The 22,296-nt window shown below is 43.5% G+C and overlaps 1 protein-coding gene across 3 annotated transcripts in view; it reads right to left on the bottom strand.

The window, feature by feature from the left end:
* pvrl2l (PVR cell adhesion molecule related 2 like) overlaps positions 1–22,296 on the bottom strand; it is a 209,192-nt gene that overhangs the window by 114,661 nt on the left and 72,235 nt on the right. For all 3 annotated transcript variants that reach the window (XM_069516060.1, XM_069516061.1, XM_069516063.1), the window contains exons 2-3: positions 2,957–3,069; positions 1,184–1,427 (exon numbers count right to left, since the gene is read on the bottom strand). In XM_069516060.1, coding sequence (XP_069372161.1) covers positions 1,184–1,427; positions 2,957–3,069 — 357 coding nt within the window. The remainder of the gene's footprint in view (positions 1–1,183; positions 1,428–2,956; positions 3,070–22,296) is intronic.

Here is a 22,296-nt window from a genome sequence, read left to right as displayed (position 1 = left end):
ATCCAAACATCGAAGCCTTCGTTTCCACTCTAGCTCGTCTAGTTGCACTACTATGACACAATCAGCCTCTAAATTTAACACAGCTACTTTATCGAACCACTTTTTTCAAGTTTTTTTCACAGTGAGAAGCAAAACAACGTTTAATTCTCTGTGGATCTGAGTCAGAGGACGTCAGCCGGGCACCGAGTGACACCGCGTGATCGGATCGCTCAGGGCGGATGTTAATTGCAGTTCTGAACGAGGTCTGAGTGACTCAACTGTCAAATAATCCACATTACTGTCTGAAATTACACATTAACAGCAGCCAGGTCTTTGTGCCCAAATACTTAAATATGAGCTCATCAGAAAACTTCTATATTTTTAAAAGCAAACTAAAAATCTGTTTATTTAAACTCAGACAGTTTATTAACTGTTTATTTATTCATCCAATTAGTTTCTTACTTATTGACTCTCTTTCCTTGTTTTCCATGCCTATTTACCTCCATCATTGCACGACTCGTGCAGCATTTTATTATAATTATTAGTATGAGAGTTGGAGAATTTCATTTAAAATCAAATGATCTGTCTTTGTTGACCTGCCTTTGGTGTTTCTTCATTTCGAAATAATGAAACTTGCCTTTTAATATTTATTTAGTGAATATACGAATAAAGCCTAATGAATTACTTGTATCTATACTATAATAAATATATTCCAGAACATGTCGAGCAATATAATCATTTCCAAAAATCTAAACAATCTCAAAAACATGTCAGCTGATCTCAGAGTGATGTCTGGAACAAAACCAGTTTATCTGAAGTTCCAGACTGAAGCCAGACGATCACATCAACACATCTGAACATGAATCTTAACCCGGCTCCAGTCTCCCTTGTTTTTCACCCAGAGAATCCTCCTCAAATGCTTTAAATTGCTTCTTCTCAGACTCTGGGTCCGATGGGATCCTCTTTTCTAGAACGCAGTGCTGAGCTGGTGGCTGGGGAGACGCTTGCTGGGGCTGATGTTGCAGAGCGGCTTTTGAAAGCCTGTTTTCAGACTCGACTGTATTTTGCAGAAGAGTGGAACTGCTGGAACCTTTATACATGTTGACGTGAAAAGTTCTCAGCTGCATGTGACATAAACAGCAGCTTGTTGTCCCTGTTGGATTTGATGTAAAGTTACGAGGACACGTTATAGCTCTTTACTCACCGAGCATGACGAGGGTGGTGGTCCCTTGTTCGTTTCCAGAGGGATAGGTGGCGTACTCGCAGGTGTACCGACCAGCATCGGACATCTTCAGGTGAGAGATCCTGATGGACGGGTTCTCCAGGCTGTTGTTCAGGAACAGAACGCGGTCTTTGAAAGCCAAGTTGGGGAAACTCTGTCCGTAGCTTGGGTGGAAGACAGCAATGTTGTCCCTCTGGCCCTCGGAGGGTTCCCATATCCAGGACACCTGGGGGACAGAGTTTATGAGGACAGGTCTGCACAGGATATGACCTAACGTGATGATTTAGTTTTAAGCTTTCCAAGTGATATTGTCAGATGCAATCAGACTAAACTGGACGATCCAGGAAGGAAAGAGAATAAAGTTAATCAATAAATATTCAGTAAAAGTGAGTGAGAGCAGAGCGGGAGGAAGTTTAACGGAGGAGGGGATGGGTGGTAACCCAGACGACAGAACCAATTAGTGGATGAGACTCCTCGCTGTGGATCGTGGGGAAAATATCAGAGGGCAATTTAGACTGTGTGCAATTTACGATTTGTACAAAATCTGTGAATAAATTATCTATTGATTCCATCCACTGCTCAGAGGGGGGGGGGGGCTGATCACACCGGGATCAAATGAAGTGAGCAGCTCCTGGTGTGTTTGTGAGTTAGTGTGTTTGGTGCCTCATGATGCATCAGAAGAGTTGAGGTGGTTTCAGATACGTTGTCATTCGGGCTTTGATCAAATAAATTCTGAGCAGTCCGGATTTTCATTTTGGGTTGAGTGTGCCCAGACCTCTTCGTCTAGTAAAATCCAAGTGACTGAGCTGCATGAGGAGAAGCCTCTGGCTCTGACACGGAGAGAAAAACTTTGAACATATTCACAAACTGTTGAGAAACCTGACTTTTAGGATTTAAACTAAGGTAATGATACGGAGCTATACTGATTTTAATAACAGGCACTTCGGCCAAAGAGATGTTTTCACCGCTGTCAGTTTCTTGGCAGACGTGTTTGTTTGTTTGTAAGAATATTAGATAAAATCTGCTGAACAAATTTCCATGAAACTCTGTAACAGGATGCATTATGGGTCACTGCTCTACCCTGCCATGTCAAAGCAGTGTTTCCCGTTAGTTATTTAGACTGTGGCAGCAGAAGGTTCTGTTTTCTACGTCCCATAATGACAGAGGAGATCTGTAAATTCTTGTTTTGCTCCACTGTGTAGCTGTGTGCATCGTTACTTCCTCACATCTTGTAGTTTGAGCTGCAGTCGTGCATAAGAACTTCTCTTTCACACTTCAGTCCGAGCACCTATCACTCGGCATCTGTTGCACATGAGAGCGACCTTCGAACAACTGTTTGTGCATCTGCCGTGAATAAATGACGTGTTTCCCCCGCTGAACTTCTGCAAACAGCTTCTTTGTCATCTGTGTACAACATTCAATCATTTCCTCACTTGCTCTTCCACTTCCCCATATCTTGTAAGACAATACATCACAATTGTCAAAATTCACTCAAACATGCAAGTTGATGGAAAGACGAGGACTCACTTAGATCATCTCTAAAATACTTAGTTAAGTTAAGGTTGATCAAGACAGTTTAGAAGCTTTTTAAAAGAAACAAATGAGTTTGACCTGTAAACAAATCAACACTTCCCCCCCGTGTTTTTCCAATGAATTCGCTCCATTAGCTTCAACCACCTTGTCAATCTATCTTTCACATTCTGAGCTCCACTGCTTTGAAAGCTTATAAAAACATCAGTGTTTTCATCAGCCAACCTGCGTGAGCTTGGTCCGTCCCGCTCCGTCGATGAATTGGCAACGCAGATCAACCGACTCCGTGGGATACGCCTCCAGCTCCTCGTCCACTCGCACTTTCTGAGCGCTGATACCTGCAGACAGGTGGAGAGAAGAGGGGGGAGGGAATTATGCAATCATCCACCATTCCAATAGTTTTTGAATAATTAATAAAGTGTTTGTTTGAACTGAAAAGAAGAAGAAGAAGCCGGTGGAGACAGGGAGCGGTGGTAAACACGGAGCATTAGTTCTCTGTTTCATTATGAATCTGATGCCGTTTAAATGAATTTCCCGTGATGGATGTTTCTCCCTCCCACTTGTTTTGTTTTTGTCAGATGGGAGGGCCGACCTCCTTCATGTGTTCAAGACGATTTAAAAACAAGGTTACGGAGAAGCTCGACGGAAACAGAGCGAGGAAACAAAGACGAGTTCATTAAAGAGGAAGGAAAACAATCTGAATCAGGAGCCTTTCATTACAATCCTCAGGCAGCGCCTCAGCCGACGGCCTTCAGGCTCCTCTCGGTGCTGTAACGCTCGCCAACCAGGGGGCGTCGCTGGGGGGGGGGGGCGCGAGCCTCCAGCAACCTCAGCACCGACAACCGCGATACCGCTTCTTTAATCCGTTTGAAATTCAGCTGAAGGCACCTGTGTCTCTTTGCGTGAGCATGAAAAGTAGATTTGTGGAGAGCGGTCGGTCAGACAGGCCGGCGCAGGTTCACCGAGAACAAGCCCGGAGCTGTCCCGTCCGTTCAGAGTAAAACAGAGATGAAAGGTGGACGGTCAGAAGCAGCGTCTCTGCTGATCCACAGGCCGTGTCAGAAAACCCGGTTTGACTTGGCCAAGTGGAGTTCTCTTAACACCCTGCCTTCGACTGTGTGTGGCGGTCTGCTCAGCCTGTACGTTCCCTTTTTTGGTTTAAAAACTGTCACTGTGATGTTTTGTTTTTTTTCACTAAACAAGAATCAGCAGCGCCACAGATTCTGTCAGCTCTTCGCATCCAAACAGTCTCCACAGAAGAGACAAGCTCCCACTGAATTTCAGATGGATTTGTCAAAGGAAACTGATGTAGCAGAAAATGCATTTGAGGCTTTTCCGCAGAAACATGATTTGCATGCGAGCGCTGCAGGAAAACTACGAGCAGGACAAATTCTGCTCGACAACAGGATTGCAGAAACCCTCTTGAGCGCTGTGTGGTTTTTTAAAGTGCATGTTCGCATCGTGCTGTCGTGCACCTTGTTAAAACTGTGCTCATTAAAAACACTGCTGCTGTAACCAAGAGTCCCGGCCTCTCAGCAATGGCTCTTTGTATTTGGATTAGTTGTCAACAAACAGCTTTTTTTTTTAAATTAGATGTAAACACAATATATTGTGTATATCTGTGATTTCTTGACATAAACGAACTTAAATTAACTTGTAATTCTGCAAAGGGAGAAAGAGAGAAAACTAAATCTGGAAGAAAAACAAACAGAGGAAGGATCAGAGGGAGCAAACACAACTTGTAATCCTCCATTAACGCATTTCTTCATATGTATTTTCAAATGAAAGAGCCATTGTCTGTTCATGCCCTGGAATCAAGTCATTTTGCCACGTCTTCTCTTCCCCTCGCTCTCTGTCCTCTCAGCCAGCCGCTGCGCCTGCGAAGATAAAACTCTTGCAGGGAACGTGCCTCACGCTCCCTCCGCAAGAAAAGGGGATAAGCACTCGCTAACCGCTGCCTAGCCCCGGGTGTCTCCAGCGCAAAAAGCCTCTTAGTGTGTGAGGGATTGATTAGGACAATATGTTACATGTCACAGCATGGAGGTGAATGGGCTGACTGGGATTTAGCCTGCAAATCAGCTGTGAAACACAGTGACCGCGAGTGTGGTGTGTGTCTCTGTGTGTGTGTGTGTGCTCATTGTTTTGTGTTTAAAGAATGCATGGATCCATGTGCCCTCCCACGAGTGCATTAATGAATTGTGTGTCAAGCAGTGTGTTTGTGTGATTACTGTTCATTGGTGTGTGTGTGTGTGTGTGTGTGTGCGTGCCTGCTTATTGTTTTTGCATTTAAAGCATGCAAGGATCCGTGTGCCCTCCCATGAGTGCAGGCATGAATCTCATATGTCAAACATATAGTGTGTCATGCACAGAGTGTGTTTGCATGATTACTATACGTGTGTGTGTGTTTCTGTGTGTGTGTGTGTGTGAATAAATCAGACCTTCTCATTGTGATGTGAGTGCACTTGAGCACTGAGTCAGTCACTGAACCTCGCTCTCTACCCTCAGGGAGACAACGGGCTGTCAAGGCAGTTATTCGTTTTAACTGTACGACAGACGTGCACACACATGCAAAACACATGAATGCAAACTAACTGAAGTTTTCTCCGTGACCTGAATTGACAGGAAGAGCAGCTACGAGCTCACAGTTCACCTACGTCTCAGTTATCTACCTCCTCCACCTCCGCATCATTCCTCACGTTCTGCTTCTCTTCTTGTTTGAACATATGATTAATTTATTTTCCTTCAATTATAAAAGTAAACTCACAACTCTTACGGTTCATAAAGAAGGTGAAACAAACACACACACATTCTCATCAAAGCCATGAATCACTTTGTTTTGCCATTGTGGTCAATTACAAAAAAGGAAAGTATCGAGCTGAAAGAGAGAAAAGAGAAAAATTCATGGGGAAAAGCTAAACGCAAGAGAATAAAAGAGAAACGCAGAAGCTCAGGAAGGAGATTTATAAAAGTTAAGTGACTAAATCAGAGAGAGACTGAAGGCGATGGAGCTGCAGGGGGAGACCGGAGGAGGGAATAAAGAGGAATGACTGAAAATCAGAGAGAATAAAAGGAGGCCACAGAGTGGGGAAGTTTCAAAATGGCCAAAAAAGTGATATGAGGAGAACTAAGTTTAACACTGAAGGAGTGAGAGGAAGCGAAGCAGCGAGCATGAGATGGCATCAGAAATGATTCATTTCCACAGAGCTTGACTCCAAACAGCCCGGTGCAGAATCAGCTGACCGGCTCAGAGGAACCAGACGAGACGAGAGGAGGAGGAGGAGGAAACTCTCTCTTCCTCAGACCGACATGAGCACCTGCACAAAACAGACTCCACTGCTCGCTGGCTGTTTTTCAGGGTCGTGCATCAGAACCATGTTATTTGCTGCTGTTAAATGTCACACGGATTTTGGTTGATTCATGGTTTTCTGATTTTCATAGCTTTTAAATCTTCTATTGTCTCAACAATGTATTAGATTAACTACTACTACCACTGATGAACTCACTTCCAGGAGACGAGGGGCAGAATCATCCGTCTTTAGACTCATTTGTCAGATTCAAGCGATTCTCCCTCTCCCAACAGAGGGAGAAACAAAACAAAATAATTAAATAAATAAAGTAATTCATCATAAACCAGCTTGAGCTTCTCAAATACGTTCATTTGTCCTATTTTACAGTTTGACAGCTGTCGGCAATCACCCAGATAAAAACTGACAAAACTGACATCATGTCGATTACGTCAGATTAAGTCAAGTCGACATAAAAAACTAAATCAAAACAAAACAGCTGTGATTCACTGCTGTGTGTGATTTGGATGTGAATGCGATTGCAGCGCCCATCAGCATATTCCTCATGTTTACACTGCGCCTGTCTACGCGACCGCGCTGCTCATAAACAGATAAATGCCACAAGCGTCTAGATGTCAATTAAGTATGATGCATCCCTCGGCTGCGTTGGGAGGGAGGCAGGAGGCCGTTCATTTATCCAACGCCCCTCTTTGACTTTCAATTTACGGCTGGCCGATGCTCCGGCGCCGTGCGACTTCCCGACGAGTGCAACGCTGGAAAAAGCTGCAAATTGTGGGATCACTGGGGCTGTGAAGAAATAATGGGAAACACTATGCGGCTCATCCTCTGTTTCTGCATTCAGTTAAATAACAAGACATTATTATTGTTATTTTTTTTTTGTGGGTGTTTTGGCTGACTGCATTACAGGTCACAAGCCCGCCTCCTCCATGTTAGCAGATGAGACGTGGGCCATCGTCTGCACCCACGAGGAGCCGAGGAATTAAAGCGATACATAAATAAATTGGGAGCAAAAAGTTCGAAGTGGTAATTAAATGTTCCCTGTTTAAATAAGAGTCTTAACGGACTCATTCATACGGAGAGAAAATTGGACACTTAAGTTCACATCTCAGTTTTCCCCCCGACATCCTTCGAGGGAGAAGAAGCAGGTAACCAGGGTTAACTGTGTGATCACTACATTTAATCATTTCTCTGTCCTCCAGCTTTTGTCGCTCAGGTATGAAAGCAGGTTAAGGCTGCCTCTTTTGTGGAGAGACAGCCGCCGCCAGCAGCGCAGCGCGATCAGGCGTACATTAAGCTGGAAGGTGCTATTATCGCTGTGCTGCTCACAAGGAATAAAAGAGGTTTCAACGATTCATAGAATGACATTTTTAATTTTTAAAAAATGTCTTCATTGTCACTGATATTGCAGTTTTCTGGGAAGTGGCAGTTGGAGCGGAGGAACTATGGATAGATATCAATGAATGTGAGAAACTGGATATAAATCTTATTGTCATTATTTATGATTCCAGCAGTGTATCGGCAGCACTCAGGCCTCGACCATGTGGACGTTTCATTTGCAACGAATGCAAATGTGTGTAAACTATAAAAAGTATTTAGAAACATAAGAGCAAATATCATGAATTACAGACATTGGTGGAGAAGCAGTGTATTATCATTATCTGTTGCAGCTCGGAGCGAGTCAGAGGAGTTTTCATAACAACCATTTTCTGTTTTAAACAGAATTTAAAACTACGAAGAAGGACTTTTATTATCGAGGCGTTCATACTCTACATACTCTTTATACTCTACAGAGCAAAACCCTGTGAACATTCGTAAACGAGAACTTGAACCATGCATCTGTGAGAAACTGATGTTGGAAAGATTCTCAAAGCTTTGACACAACTCATTAGAAAATCATTGGAAGAGATCAACAGCTGCAGCTTCTCGTTATTATCTGGTTCCAAGCATCACTACTGTAAAGATAACACATATTGAGACACAGATGGTGAATACAAGTACAATGTTCAATGTGCAATTCTACTTTTAGCTTCGTTTTGGTCTCCACCAACTTTTCACTGCTGATTGCTCTGCAGCTGATGTCAACTAACTAAGACTGGTTCCAGTCACATTTTAAAACTGTGAAGTGTTCGGCTGCAAAACTAAAACAACGAGCTGAAAGATGATACAACGCTCAACAGAACTGAACTAATTACCTTTGTCAAGGACGTTCTATTTAATTATCTGTTGATTAGCAGGATTACGCTAAAACTACTGAGCTGATTTTATTGAAACTTGGTGTAAGGATGAGAAAAAGAGAGAGAAGAATCAATTTACTTCAGATGTGATTAAAAGTGCAGATCAATTTTATTTTATATTGTGAGATGAGGTTGTTTTTGAATTACTGAACAAATAATGCAAAGATCTTGAAATATTGATTTTAGCTGCATTATTTTTCCAACCAGTCTTTTCCAGTCAATCTGATAAACCACTCATCCCATTATTATTCTCTATGTGTAAGTCATGAGTGAAGTGATTCGGGGCTACAGCATGCGATATCAATCACTGGGGGGGATTTGATGCATTTCACACGCAGCACCATCGTTAAACAGGTCAACACCATTAAATGTGACGCTCGTGACATTCAAACATGACAATAAAAAAAGAAAACACCATCGTAATTCTTCAAATGTCACGTGGACGAGCCGGGAAGAGGCAGAGCCGGGCTGGCAGTGAGTGACTGTCTCATCCACCGCACACTGGGGAGCTGAATTACCGGTAATTGGCATTTGACAGCTCATAATTACGGCATTTTGCGTCGGCTTTTCAGTAACAGGACACTGATCAACAATGTGGTGGAGGGAAAGGAGAGAGGAGATTAGTTGGTCACACACACACACACAGTTACTGTTAGCTGGCAGTCAGAGGCTCCTGGCACCAGTGAGGTTTATTTTACCACAAAGATGCTAATGCAGCTGAAATTAATTCTAAAATTACACATCCAGCGTTTGAAGGTTGAAATTTAAATCGAAGCAAAGCCGGCGGAAAACAGAAAAAATGCAGAAACTCTCTCTTACACGTTTGATTAAGATGTGTACTTATTATAATTATAATTACAGTATGTTTTATATTTAAGTTATTTGTCTGTTTTTACTCCTGTACACTCTCTTTGATTATTTTTTGAAACACTTTACAAATAAAATGAATCGTAATACTATTATTATTATCTTTAAGACAATTAAATGAAGAGAATCAGATTCTGATTTTGTTGTAATATTAATGAGCAGCTGACGCCTCAGATCACTGTCACGTTCACGCTGTGGGTTCCTTCTTATTTTTACCGTGTCGCCATTTGACGACCCATTAACTCCAGTTATGGTGATTTCATTTTCATCTCGCTGGGATTGAAGGGCTGTATAATCCCCTGTGAGCTGAGAAAACGATACGGCCTCTGGGCTTATGAAACCCTTTCAAATCCCGGTGGATCTCACAAAAAGTCTGACGTTATTCATTCCTGAAAAGTTGCTATTCTGCTGTTCTAAGGTGTTCATTCACCCGCGTGATTAGGGCGTCAGGGCAGGTCTACAGTGTGTGTGTGAGTGTGTGTGAGTGTGTGAGTGTGTGTGAGTGTGTGAGTGGGCCTGAGAGCTGAGTTGCCAGTAATTGGTATTTAACACTAAACTGCCAACTTTCTACCGTCCTCTGTTAGATGTGCGTGTGATTTTCCATTCACACCCGCCCTCCGCTCCTTCACGAGGACGAGGAGCTGCGTGATGCTCCACACAAAAGCTGTTGTTATCATAATGAGTGGGTGGTAGATGTGTAATTTAGTTACACTTTACAGATTGTGGGGCAAGTTAATGCAGAAAGCTTTCAACTCCCACCCACTCAGGTAAATCAGTCCATGTGTCTCGGATATAAACGGTCAGATAGAGGCACAGAGGTGGCAAACGGAGGGTCAGACCTCTGGCTCCTGGTATTTGCATGTGAACAAAACATATAGCAAAGTAGTGAAAGTCAAACTCCACCTGCATCAACTCACAGTAACAGGCCGATAAATCTATATATTTTAGCATCGATGCAAACTTTGATTTCATGCACTGTTACATGACATGTACCTTCTCACACGTTAGAGTTTTAACGCTCCTGTGATATTTATCTCCGGTTTTCAGTTTCTACTCTATTGAAGCAACACTGGGCAACTTTTTGACCTCAAAACAGCAGCTCTTAAATGCTTCACTGACTCGGGAGAGGGAGAATTGAGCCGTTTTCATTCCCACTCCTCACCCTGAACGTCTGTTCTATGTAACATTGGTGCAGGGGTACGATCTCCTGTGAGAAGTGTGGAAACCGACTGATGTTTAAAAATAAATGTGTTTTTCGCATCTGTCTAAGTCGTTCCGGAGAGTTGTTTGAGTTGTTTGAGTTGTTTGGGGTCAAGAGGTTTACAGAAATCTTTTTCTTCTTTTAATGTGTGGTCTCAGTGCTGCTGATGAATCATACTGGACCTCTGACATCCTAAAGACTTGGAAGCGATCGGGGTTATTTCACAGCTCCTTGATCAGAAGATGAAATTCTCCTTGTTCCTGACGGGGGAACTTCTCAGGAATGGATGGACCCAATGTGTTTTTTTTTTGTTTTTTTTTAAGTATGAAAAGGACCAGAAAATCCTCCTCAGTGATGAGAAATTAAAAAATTATTAGTGACTCAAAATCACATTTACACATCTACAGTGAAGCCTTAGCTTGTTCGCACCAAACCTGAATTTCACAAGTAACCAAACAACGGCTGCAGAACACCTTTACACTTTGTTTCATAGCGTAGCACAGCAAAATAACAAAAACAAAAAATAAAATGAAGCTAAAAGAAACTGCCTGACATCGAGTCGTGACACCCAACATGACACGTCAGACCAACAGTCTGAGGAGTGAGCTTCTGACTTTTGAAAAAATGCTGGTTTGAGTCCAGGAGCCTTTTCTTGTGATGCAGGTTTACAGAGTTAACTGGACGTCTTTGATGAGTAAAACCCAGAACAGCCTTTCAAGCTGGAACATGAGGAGCGAAGCTGCAGCTGTTCTGGGTGTTACATGGTGTCCACACAACTGTGTGAGAAAGGCCCCTGGACAGACAAGAAACACGAACAAGAGACGTCCTTTCTTCCTTCAACAAATACTACTGAGGTGCCCTAAAGCAACGCATTCAACCTCAGACAGCTCCTCGGTGAACGCTGCGGCTCCCAGGTGTGAGTGAACGAGGCTGTATAAATATGGATGTGCGAAGGTGCTGACGGAGAAGATTTCAGCTCGGTTAAACCTTCACCGGATGAAACAAAGTTCAAGACAAAAGTTCAGCTCTGCATGTTTGCATAGGTTTCATCAGGTGTTCTTCCTGTGTGATGCATCAAGAGATGTGCCTGAGTGTGTAATCTATAATGAAAGCCTTCCCACTGCAGGTTGCATTTACACATTAAATAATAAGAGCACCAGCAGGGAAACACACAGCGGGTTCAGTATCTCAGGTCTCTGCTGCACCTTGTGCAAACATAAACAAAGACACGCACTTTTTTCCGAAAGGTTGTGACATCCGGTGTCGGCGGGACGCGAGGAAAAAAAAACAACGTGTTCGAGAGCGATCGCACGGAGAGTTCACTTAAAGAAGATTGACTGGGCTCTTTTTCAGGGAGGACAAAAGGTTGCGGGTGGGAGAGCGCGGAGCGTGACAGTGTCCATGTGCTGCATTAAATGATACATCTCTGTCATATCTCCGCAGAAAACAAAGCATCCACAGCACTCGTGTCAATGCTTTTCTTCCTCGCCTCCTTTTATACGTGGCCATTTCTTTTCACGGCCCTGCATTGTTGATCAAGGCTGAGCGGCTCTCCTCAGACTCCCACTGAAGAGTTTGCCTTCCCTTATCTGATGTGCCGCTGCCGCTCAACACACTCGCATTCTGCCGCTCAGATCAAAGGCCAGCGAGGAATTCATCAAAAGGAATTATTCAGAAAAAGGAACGAGCAGAAGAGGATCAAGATATAAGAGATGTAGCCCTGAACAAATTGGATGGTTATCCAATATTGGCAGAAAGGATGAGCAAATGCAAATATGAACACAAAGAGAGGACAATTAGGAGAGAAGGTTCAGAAACGATTGTATGTTCTCCATCTTGTTTCTATTTTTTACTGTTGGTCGAATCAGGAAATGAAAAACAGTTCAAACAAACAAATACTGGATTTTACTTCACCAAACATCACGCCAACAGAAATACTTCAAAAGCAGGTTCAACAACATCCACTCAATCCTGTTGTGACCTTGTGGAACAACAGAAACTGTGCCCGGAAAAAAACCAACAACCGACTGCTCATTAAGAAAACACCTAATAAATAACAATGTTTTACTATTGCTGATTACTTTCTTTAATGACTTGATCAATTATTAGTTCCCAGGGTTGAAGTTGACGTTATCACGTAACATTTAGTTTCGCCAAACCAAAAAAACAGCAACACTCAAAACTGAGGACTACTTTCCTGTCAATCGACAATTTGCTTGGGTCGCAAACTGGTTCATTAGTTTGCATCGATCTTATTTCTCACTTTGTTAAATTTTTTGTCCAGGCTGCTCAAAACATAGAGTTTCTTAGACTTTGAGCGTTTTCACACCTGAGAGGTTCCGGATCAAACAAAGCAGATGTGAAAGTGCCCTTCTGCACAAGGAGGTCAGTTATCTGGCGCTTATCTTTTTTCCTAATCAGGCGTCTCTGTCCCAGATGTGGCTGCGAGGATGTTGTCCAAGAACAAATTGGTGTGTGAGCCTGTTTGCATGACACTCGCCACCGTCGTAGAAACACTTGATCACTTCGCTCTTCTCAACTATGCATATGATGTATAATCCATGAAATAAAATGCAGACCTACAGAAAAGGACTGTGAAATTGATTTTTCTCAGCCTTGTTGAAAACAGCTCAAAACAAAACCATGTGACTGCTGATATAAATATGCAAAATGCTGAAAAAAAGAAATCCAACAGGAATTTTAATTATCAATTATAGGAGGAAACCAAGAAGCTGAAGACATTCAACATTTCACAAGCAAATAAAACAATTTATCCACATTTGTTTTTCTAAAAAATAATCAACCTGTGACTCAACAGCTCTGGGACGGCTGAGAGTCTCGGATATAGACGGGTGGACTCCGACAATGGGGGTGGATTTGGCTCATTTCATCTCAAAGCGGCGCAGGTCCATTTTAACAAGCACTCTTCAGCAAAAACACTAAGACGAGAGTAATGTGGCCAGCAGAGCACAGAGCCCTAATTACCGATATTTTCTGCCAGAACGAGAAGCAAATGGCAAATAACTGGATTACAAAGCCGAACGCAAATTAATAAGCGAAGATCAAGAGACAAACGCCGGCTTTAGCGCTTCTGCCTCTGACGGAGACGGGATCTGGGATCAGAGGAGGACTTCGGTTCAATGTGCACAAACACCACTGGAAATACGAGGACATGCAAAAGTTTACATTTTTACCTTGAGTGTGTTCAATACAATGAAAAGCTAAAACCATTTGAAGTTAAAATGCACGGTTCCTTTAACATACATCAAACTATCATCACTCTCAGGCAGGATCCTGAGAGAGAGAGAGAGAGAGAGAGAGAGAGACATTATCTGTGTTATGTAAGAGGACCCCCCCCCCCCCCTAATTTTGCGGGAAGCTGCTCATTACACCCTGGGTCAGTCGTCATAACACTCAAACACACAGGGGTCAGTGTCCCCACTACAGGGAACGCAGGTATCACAACTATCAGCAGACGAGTACTACCAACTAATACAAATACAGGTTAACATTAAACTAGAACAACTGCGGAATAATAACATGTCAAACTTGAACATGATCAAACTGAATGAATGGAAGACGTATCTCTGACTCCAGAGCTGCAGGATCCAGATGTGACATTAATCAACTACCCAACAAAACCAGTGTTTCCTCACATTGTTGTTTTTCTTCCTGTTTAGCTACCACCTCGTTCATGTTTCCTCTTCCTGGTTTGGTTTGTTGGTCCCGTTTCTGGTTCTGAGTTTGTCCTGATTGCATTCTTTGTTCTGATCTTCTGCTTTGCCCGCCCAACAAAGCCCATATGCTTATTTTATTTTTCAGCTCAACAACGTTTCGACCGTCCGGTGGTCATTTCAAATCTGGTTCAAACATAAGAGTGCTGGTGGATTGACCATGATTCATTGTAATAAAGATGAATGTGAGCAGGTCGCTGAGATGTCATGTACAATGAAACACAACATGACATTGAAATTCTGCAAGTTACCTGCAAAACATGACCTTGAACGCAGCTTCCTTCTTCACCGTACTCTGCAAATCACATCATCTCATGTATAAAAGCAATATGAGAAAAATCACCCTGCATCCCAAATGCAAATATTACCATATCTCATAAGGTAACCTATTGATGCAATATTACACAGTCTCATAAAGTCGTTTCTCCTGGAACACATTAAATGACCTCAAAGACGCAGCAGCGCTGGAACTGTGCCGAGTGAAACAGAAACAAGGAGAACAGAACAGAAAATACCTCCTGAGTAGAGTGAGAGAGCGAAAAGGAAGAAGCCGCACAGACAAGAGCAAAAGAGAAGAACAGAGCAGGCAGGAGGGCCGGGTATCCAACTCTGAGGGAATCGCTTGGATACTATCCAATATCGAAAAGTAACTTGTCTAAACTTAGTTTACTGTTAAAAGCTGGGACAGCCGACGAACCACCACAGTCCACTTTGTCCTGCCACGGAAATCCCACTGCATCAGTGTGCTGTTAAAACATCCAGAAAGTTTTTACCATCCTCGCCAGGCAGCTTTTTATACATTTTCATTTGTTGATCATGTTAACGGACAAATTTGTACTTTTTATATCACGGGTTTATCAAGGAACCTGCACGGAAAGGATTTCTGAACGAGGAGTTTGTAAACGCAGATGAGAAAAAGACACACACGGGCAGACGGGGAGAGTTATGGCTCTTTGTGTTCTGAAATGAAGAGAGATGAGAAGAAATGGATGCAGCCCTGGAGGGAGGGAGGGGAGGGGGGGGGGGCAGAACAATGTGTGCCAGGACATTATAGTCTGAAATTACATCGGACATAATCTCTGCTACAATTCAATTCGTACCCTGGTTCACTATTTGTCTCTCGCTCAACCAACTGTAACTGAATTCATATCCTGGAACCCATTCTCTCTCTCTTTCCCTCACTTGGTGCAACGGTGACAGCTCGACCATATTAAGAGCGTAAGAAGTGTGTGTGTGAGTGTGTGTGTGTGTGTGTGTGTGTGTGTGTGTGTGAGTAAGAGAGTGACCTCTCCAAATCTATTATCTCTGCAGGTATCGAGATCGCAGCCAACAGTCGTGCACACTGACCAATCATTGGCAACACAGTCTGGCTTTCTGTGTGTGTGTGTGTGTATTTGATCTCTGGCTGTCCTTGTCGTGCCCCCCCATCTCTCTCTGTCTCTCCAGTGTAAACACACACAACACACAGGGTGGCCTACGTTGGCAGTACACACACACACACACACACACACACACACACACACACACACACACACACACACACACACACACACACACACACACACACACACAGTGAGAGCCCCCAGCTGTTTTCAGTCTCTCTCCTGTCGAGCTGACGGACACTAAGCAGACTGATCTCCTCAACTCGAGCTGTCAGCCTCTCCTCCTCCCTCCTGCTCTCTGGTCGACTCCTCCCTCCCTTCTCTCTCTCTCTCTACCTCCTTCCCCATTTTCTCTTTCTCTTTCTTTTCGTCCACCCGCTGCTCGTCTGTGTCGTTCTCTCGTCAAAGAAAAATAACATAAGCAACGTGGTTAAAAACTAAACTCAGAAAGAGGCCGAGCTGCATCACACATATTAAAACTACAGGTGTGATCAGCTTTTAGGGACATTAAGAGATGATCTGAACCATCCATCATCCATCCCGCTTATTCTTTAAAGTTCCCAGCTGACATTGGGCGAAAGTATAAGAATTAGATAAATGCAAAATGGCTGCACGTCCACATATTGTTTCTCAGCCATTGTTGCGGCCCTGAGAGGCCTCAGGCTACAAGCTCACAACATTAACATGCTGATGTTTAGCAGGTGGCCCTGCTCTAACACTGCGTTTTACTTTGACCCTGCTCTCTCCTCCTTCGCTCGCACAGCACATAACGCCTCTTATTATCCATCCGCCGGCCTCTGGACTCAGACAATATGTCGCCACACGCAGCTTCCAGTTAGAGTCTTCATCAGCCTCGGGGAAGACGAAGTAAAACTGGTGCAGTGGGCAGTGAAGCTGCTGCCGCATATTTATGTTTTCCTTAGAGAATGTGACTTCACATCAAATGTCTCAATTGTGAAGCTGCTGCGTTGTATGTGGAGCCTGGAGGGCAGACTGAGAGAAAACAGGAGCAGATTATTTTGTACTTCTGGTCTAGGACAAAAAATTGTTAATTTCTTTGAAGAATGAGTTTTGCCTTTTGAGAGTTTCACGTCCACGCCGAAAGAAATTCTGCGAACGGAGTCCAGGGCCACGAAAAACCGACCAGCTCTTTTCAGATATAAGATCCCCGGTACTTCAACTGTAGTTCCACAACAGTGACATCTTTAGACTTGACCATCACGCTAAACTAGAGATTAGACTCTTTAGGAAAATGTTAAGCAAAATCAAGTAAGAAGTCGTTTTCTCATAGATTTCTATACAAACCAGTGGAGTCGCCCTCTATGGGTCATTTGAGAGAATTCAGGTTTCGCATACTTCAGCATTTGCTTTACTTTATGGGCCCGGAGTCCATTTGTACACACAGTCTATGGTCTGGAGCTGGTTTATGGGCTGGATCAGGCCCCTTAAAATAATCTTCATGTTCCAGTGCACAGTAAAGACAGCGTTGGGTTTTGTTGGCAACAGTTGAGGAGAATCCTCTTGTGTTTCGACACAATCCTCCAGAGCACAGGAGGAGATAACAGAGCCCTGACCTCAACCCCGTCCAACATCTCTGACGTGGAACACCCACTGCGAGTCAGGCCTTATCTCCCCACCATCCCTAATGCTCTCGCAGCTGAATGGGAACAAATCCCTGTGACCGTTTGTTGTGTGAAGCCTCCTCGGAGCAGTGAGGGCAGATTAACACCCATGGTTTTGGAATTAGCTCAGAGAATTAACTGTTTTCAGAGGATTTCATCCACGTGGGCAGATTTTTTAGTCAAAATCATTTGTGTTTACATGAAAGGAGAAAAAAAAAAAAAAGGAATAATCAGTAACACACGACCCCAGACGGCTCCAACACTGACAAAATGTGATAAATCAAACTGCAGAGGAAACCGTCGCTCTCTCTCCCTGCATGTCTTCTGTTTGTAAGACTGTCGTCCCTCCTCACCTTCCCTCAGGCTCATTCAACTGTCTCGACTCTCCCTCCCAGCTTCTCCTCGGTGCCTCCTCCTCTCTCTGTGTCCCTCTTTGTCACTGCTGTCTCCTCCCTCGCCCACATTTTCTCAAGGTCAGCCCGCCGCTCTGCGTCTCTCTCAGATACCCATTGTCCCTCTGCCGCTCTCTCTCTCCCACTCCCTCTCTTTCATCTCTTATTTTGTGTGCACCTCTTCATCTCTTCCACTCCGCACTACTTTTCTCTGCTTTCATCTGCTCCTGGCCTTGAGTCGGCCGTCCCCACATCCAGTGACCTATTGCCCCTCTCATTTTCCTCAAAGCTCTGCTCCTTGTGTCTCCTCAGTCTGTTTTCTTCTCTCTCCTCTCCTACACATTTTTTTTGTAAATCTCCCACAGGAGCAATCGTCCACATGTTCTTATGTCACTCAGAGATGGAACAATCTTAGTTTGAGCCTTGAAGACCAGAACTTATCTAAAACACTCAAGAATCTGAATCTGTGTTCTTCGTCCTCTGACCAATAACGAGCTGCTAAAGTTACATTCCCCGATTTATTAATTATGCAATGCTGTAGTTCAAGCCCCGTTTCGTGCCTGATCTTAAACCAGTTCTTAGTGTTTCCACAGTTGAAGAAATAGCTCTCGGTCAGATGAAACCGGTTTCTCACTGGCACCAACACTTTGTTCAGGGACTGGGGGCGGGATCATCAGTAATCAGAGATGTAATTACGAGGCTCCAGGTCGTGGAAAAGCAAACCTGCTCTAAAAAAAGTTGGATCAACTCCCACTCATCCCGAGCACCTGGTTCACAGTTATCTGTTACTTTACACCTTTCACTTCTCTCGCCCAACAGGCTGTTGACTCTTTCTGACAAGCACCTCGTTAGCTCACCAATTTAAAATGTTATTTTTATGTCTGAATAAACACACGACTCGTCTTCATGATGAAATAAAAACAACTATTGGAATTGTTTCTGTCGTCTAAAGGTCTGATGCAGTCGATTTAACGTGAAGGTGAATCTGAATATGCAACAGAGCAACAAGTCTGAATTAAATGAGACTCACAGCAGTGACAGAGATCTTCTTTCTTTAATTGTTATTGTAGCTTTTAAAATCGTCTCCGGAGTTTTTTTAAATTACATCAGTCAATGAAGAACTGCACTAACCTGTATGAGAGGTGATTGATTGATTGATTGATTGATTGAAGGCAGCGATGTTATGTGTTCCATGTGCAGAGAGGGTGCAACAGCATCATTGTCAGATCAGCCACTTTACAATATTCTAGATTTGACCCGATTAATTTCATCCATCTCACTAGAATTCGCACAAAACGAACCATGTCCAACACGTCTGAGACGACCAATTAGTTCCTCCAGGAGTTCTGCGGATTTCCGAGGTGGCAGCAGTTCTAATAACTACTATTCACTCTGCTTAGTGAATTTATTGTTGTTCAGGATCTTGGAAAATTATTTGTATTTATTGTTTTTGAAAAAGCTGTCACTTTTTAAAATAATAGTTGACACCAAGACTTTTTCACATCCTCCGCCAGCCAACACCAGCAGCGTGTTCCCACCAGCTGTCCTCAGCCAGCTTTAAGAGCCTGTTAGTTGATTTTCTCTCGGAGCATAATATACTGAAGTTCACTGTAATGAGGTAAATGCAGAAGCTGCCTGAGCAGAAAGAATCTCATCTCAACGCCTGTGGAGCAATTTTGAAAATGGTCAGCTGTAATGTACAGTATAATTTGGAGTTAATGGGCTGGAACAGGCAGGGATCACGGTGGTCTTGTATTTTCTGTATTTTATATTATAGTTATTTATATAGAGTCGCCTCTCTCCCATCATCCAAAGCTCTTTTACCATGTCATCCTTTTTTACACTTCTCCGTCACTGTCACAGCTTTTTAACTATTTCAGTCTGTCTCGCTCTCAGTCTGTCTTCTCTTCACTGTCTCTCTCATTTTCCGCTCTGTCACTCCACATCCCTGCCACTTTTTTAGATTTTTATCAATCTGTCCATACGTCTCTTTGAATCTTTTCTCTCTTCTACACCAGCTTTTACTTTTTTCTTCTTTTTGACACTTTTATTTTGCACTTTCTCGCTGGCTTTCTGCATTCTGGTCTTTTTCATCGTGTCACTTTCTCTCTCTCTCTCTCTGTGTGTCGCCGCTCGTTGCCTCGTCACCGTCTGTCTCCCGTCTTCTTAAAAATCTCTCCCTTTATGCCACTTAATTTCCAACATTTTTCTGCTGCCAGGCCTGTGGCACTCATGTATGTGTGAGTGTGTGTGTTTGTGTGTATATCTACACGTGCATGTGATTTGGACGGGTTGTGTGCCTATGCGACATAAAAAGCGGCATACTGAGAAAATTAAAAAGAGATTTAACGTTTATTGTGTGACAGATGGTAAATGAGGTGTATGTTGACGCATAAAAACAAATTGTGTGTGTGTGTGTGTCAACGAGAGAGAGAGGGAGAGAGGTAATACCATCATGAAGGGATTTGAACGTGGTAAATTGTAAATGCGTGAGTGCAGGCATGCATGCACACATCACAGTGACATACATGTGTGCCTGCATGTAGGTTACGGTGTAAAATGCATCTGTGCATGTGTGTGAGAAGAAAGTGTGTGTCTGCTGCTACCTCAGCATGAATCCTTGATACAGACCTTTTAAATAACATGTAACACACACACACACACACACACACACACACACACACACACACACACACACACACACACACACAGCAGTGATGAAAGCGAGCTGGAGAGGTACATTAGTATCTCTGCTGAGGCTCTTCAGCGGCTGCCTCTCACTGCCTCTTACCACAGAGCATCCCAAACAAAAAAACACGCTGGCAAAAACAAAATATATAGGCGAGTACAATAATCTGCTTTCCATTTCACAGGCCTGTCTTGCATTGTATTTATATCAAGGTCGGGTCTCACAAAAACTGCTGGAATAAACAAAAACAAGGCTGCGTGCTTGAAAGACAGGCACAGTAGAAGCTACTGGAATAATTCAGCGGTTACACCCACATTAAGTGAACAGTGTCGAAACATCTGCAAACATGAAGGATTCATTTCAAACAACGATTACTGACGGTCACTTTCACACTTTCAGAGATTAAACTGGAACCAGCATCACCGCAGGCCAAACAAAGCCAATTCCAAAACATTCCAAACTCGTTCATACAGAACCGAAGGTTTGTAGAGTCACCACTGTTCGTTCCTGAGAAGGAGAAGACCGCTGAGAATCTTAATGTGACGACTTTAACGAACTCCACTGGCACCAGAAACACATGAGGGAGACACAAGGGGCCAGTCGGTGCACATGATGTCACCTCCGTCAACATTGTTGGGATGTGGAGTTACATTTTTGATGAGGCGCAGCAGCATAGAGGAGCTAAAAATCCAGTATCGGTTTCCCACCATCACCTGAGAGAGCTTTGTTGTTCCCCAGCTAGACGCTAACGTCTTGTGTCTGTGATTTGGTGTTGGACAGTTAATGTACTGTGGTTTTTAGCTCCACCGCCTGAATAAGTACGTTACACTCCTCCTTCTCTCCTTCTGCTGTTCTTTCCTTTATGTACTTTATTTGAGGCTGTAGCTCAGAAGGTTCAGCAGGTTATCACAGGGTCCACATGTCTCAGTGTCCAGGAGCAAGACACTAAATCCCAATTAGACCCTGATGTCCAGGTCACTACCTCAAAAACAGCAGCTCTGCCGCCATCAGTGTGTGGGTGAGCAGTGGGAGGATGGCAAGTGCAAAGCGCTTTGTTTGCCAACATGGAAAAGCACTCTTTGTGTATGCATATTTATAGATGCATGCACGAAACACCAGCCAACTTGAAACAAGCACAAAAATCACTTGCAAAATAAGAAGAGGTGAATGTCCGCTCAGGCTGTTGTGTCCATTTCTCATGGATCTGACCACCAGGCCTTCCGGGAAACGCAGCTTCACTTGAGAAACAGAGTAAAATGATAGCAGCCGATGTTTAATCCTCATCCGCTGAGTACTGCAATATTCAGAGTTCTCAGATAACAGTGAGCACATCAGAGGATGGAGAGCAGGTTGCACACTCTCGAGGCAATTTGTCCACATTTAACAAGACAGGTAAATTACCGTATTCCTTTCAAGTTCTCCGCAAAAATACAGAATTAACATCTTTGATGCCTGTATGAAATTAACCAGGCACGAGTGAAGGACGCCCACGACTTCCTCGTCTACCTTCTATCTCCACATTCAACCTGTCAAGACTCCTGGAACGTTAAAACGTATCGCTAATTAACATAACGCACAACAAAGTCCCGAGACCTCAAAGGAAAAGCTAACAAGCCAACAGTCGACTGAACAAGACGGCGTTTCGCTCTCTGCAGCACGATGACGTGTATGTGGTTTGATTAAGGAGACATCATGCACATTAATTACACCTGACATAAAAAGATCATCTTAAATGTTTGAGGGTCATTAAATAAATAGCTGATCTGCATCCAAGTGCTGAATTAGAAAAAACACGTTTTCAAAGTTTCTAACCAAGAGTGAAAGCTTCCCGTGCGAGCTAAATGCTGGAGCTAACCAGGCAGCGATCTGCTGTGCAGCATTGCATCGTATTGACTCTGCCTCTCTTTGAAAAGGTGAGGAGCTAATAAGCCTTTCTCTCCCCAACTGCAGCACTGACACTCTGCAGCACCTCTGTGAAATCCTACAGATGCAGCCAATTAAAATTCACAGCGAGGCGGGGTGCGTGGTCATGCAGGATGTGAACGAGTTGCCGGACTAATTTCTTTGTTGTGTCTGAAAGAGGTGTCGAACCATGATGCATAATCAATCAGCGCCGCCCGAAGGAGAAGAACAAAGACT

The sequence above is a fragment of the Paralichthys olivaceus genome, chromosome 20, assembly GCF_024713975.1.
Source record: "Paralichthys olivaceus isolate ysfri-2021 chromosome 20, ASM2471397v2, whole genome shotgun sequence".
Lineage (NCBI taxonomy): Eukaryota > Metazoa > Chordata > Actinopteri > Pleuronectiformes > Paralichthyidae > Paralichthys > Paralichthys olivaceus.
Note: the sequence above shows the minus strand (reverse complement) of the source record. Positions and strands in the feature narration are given on the sequence as shown.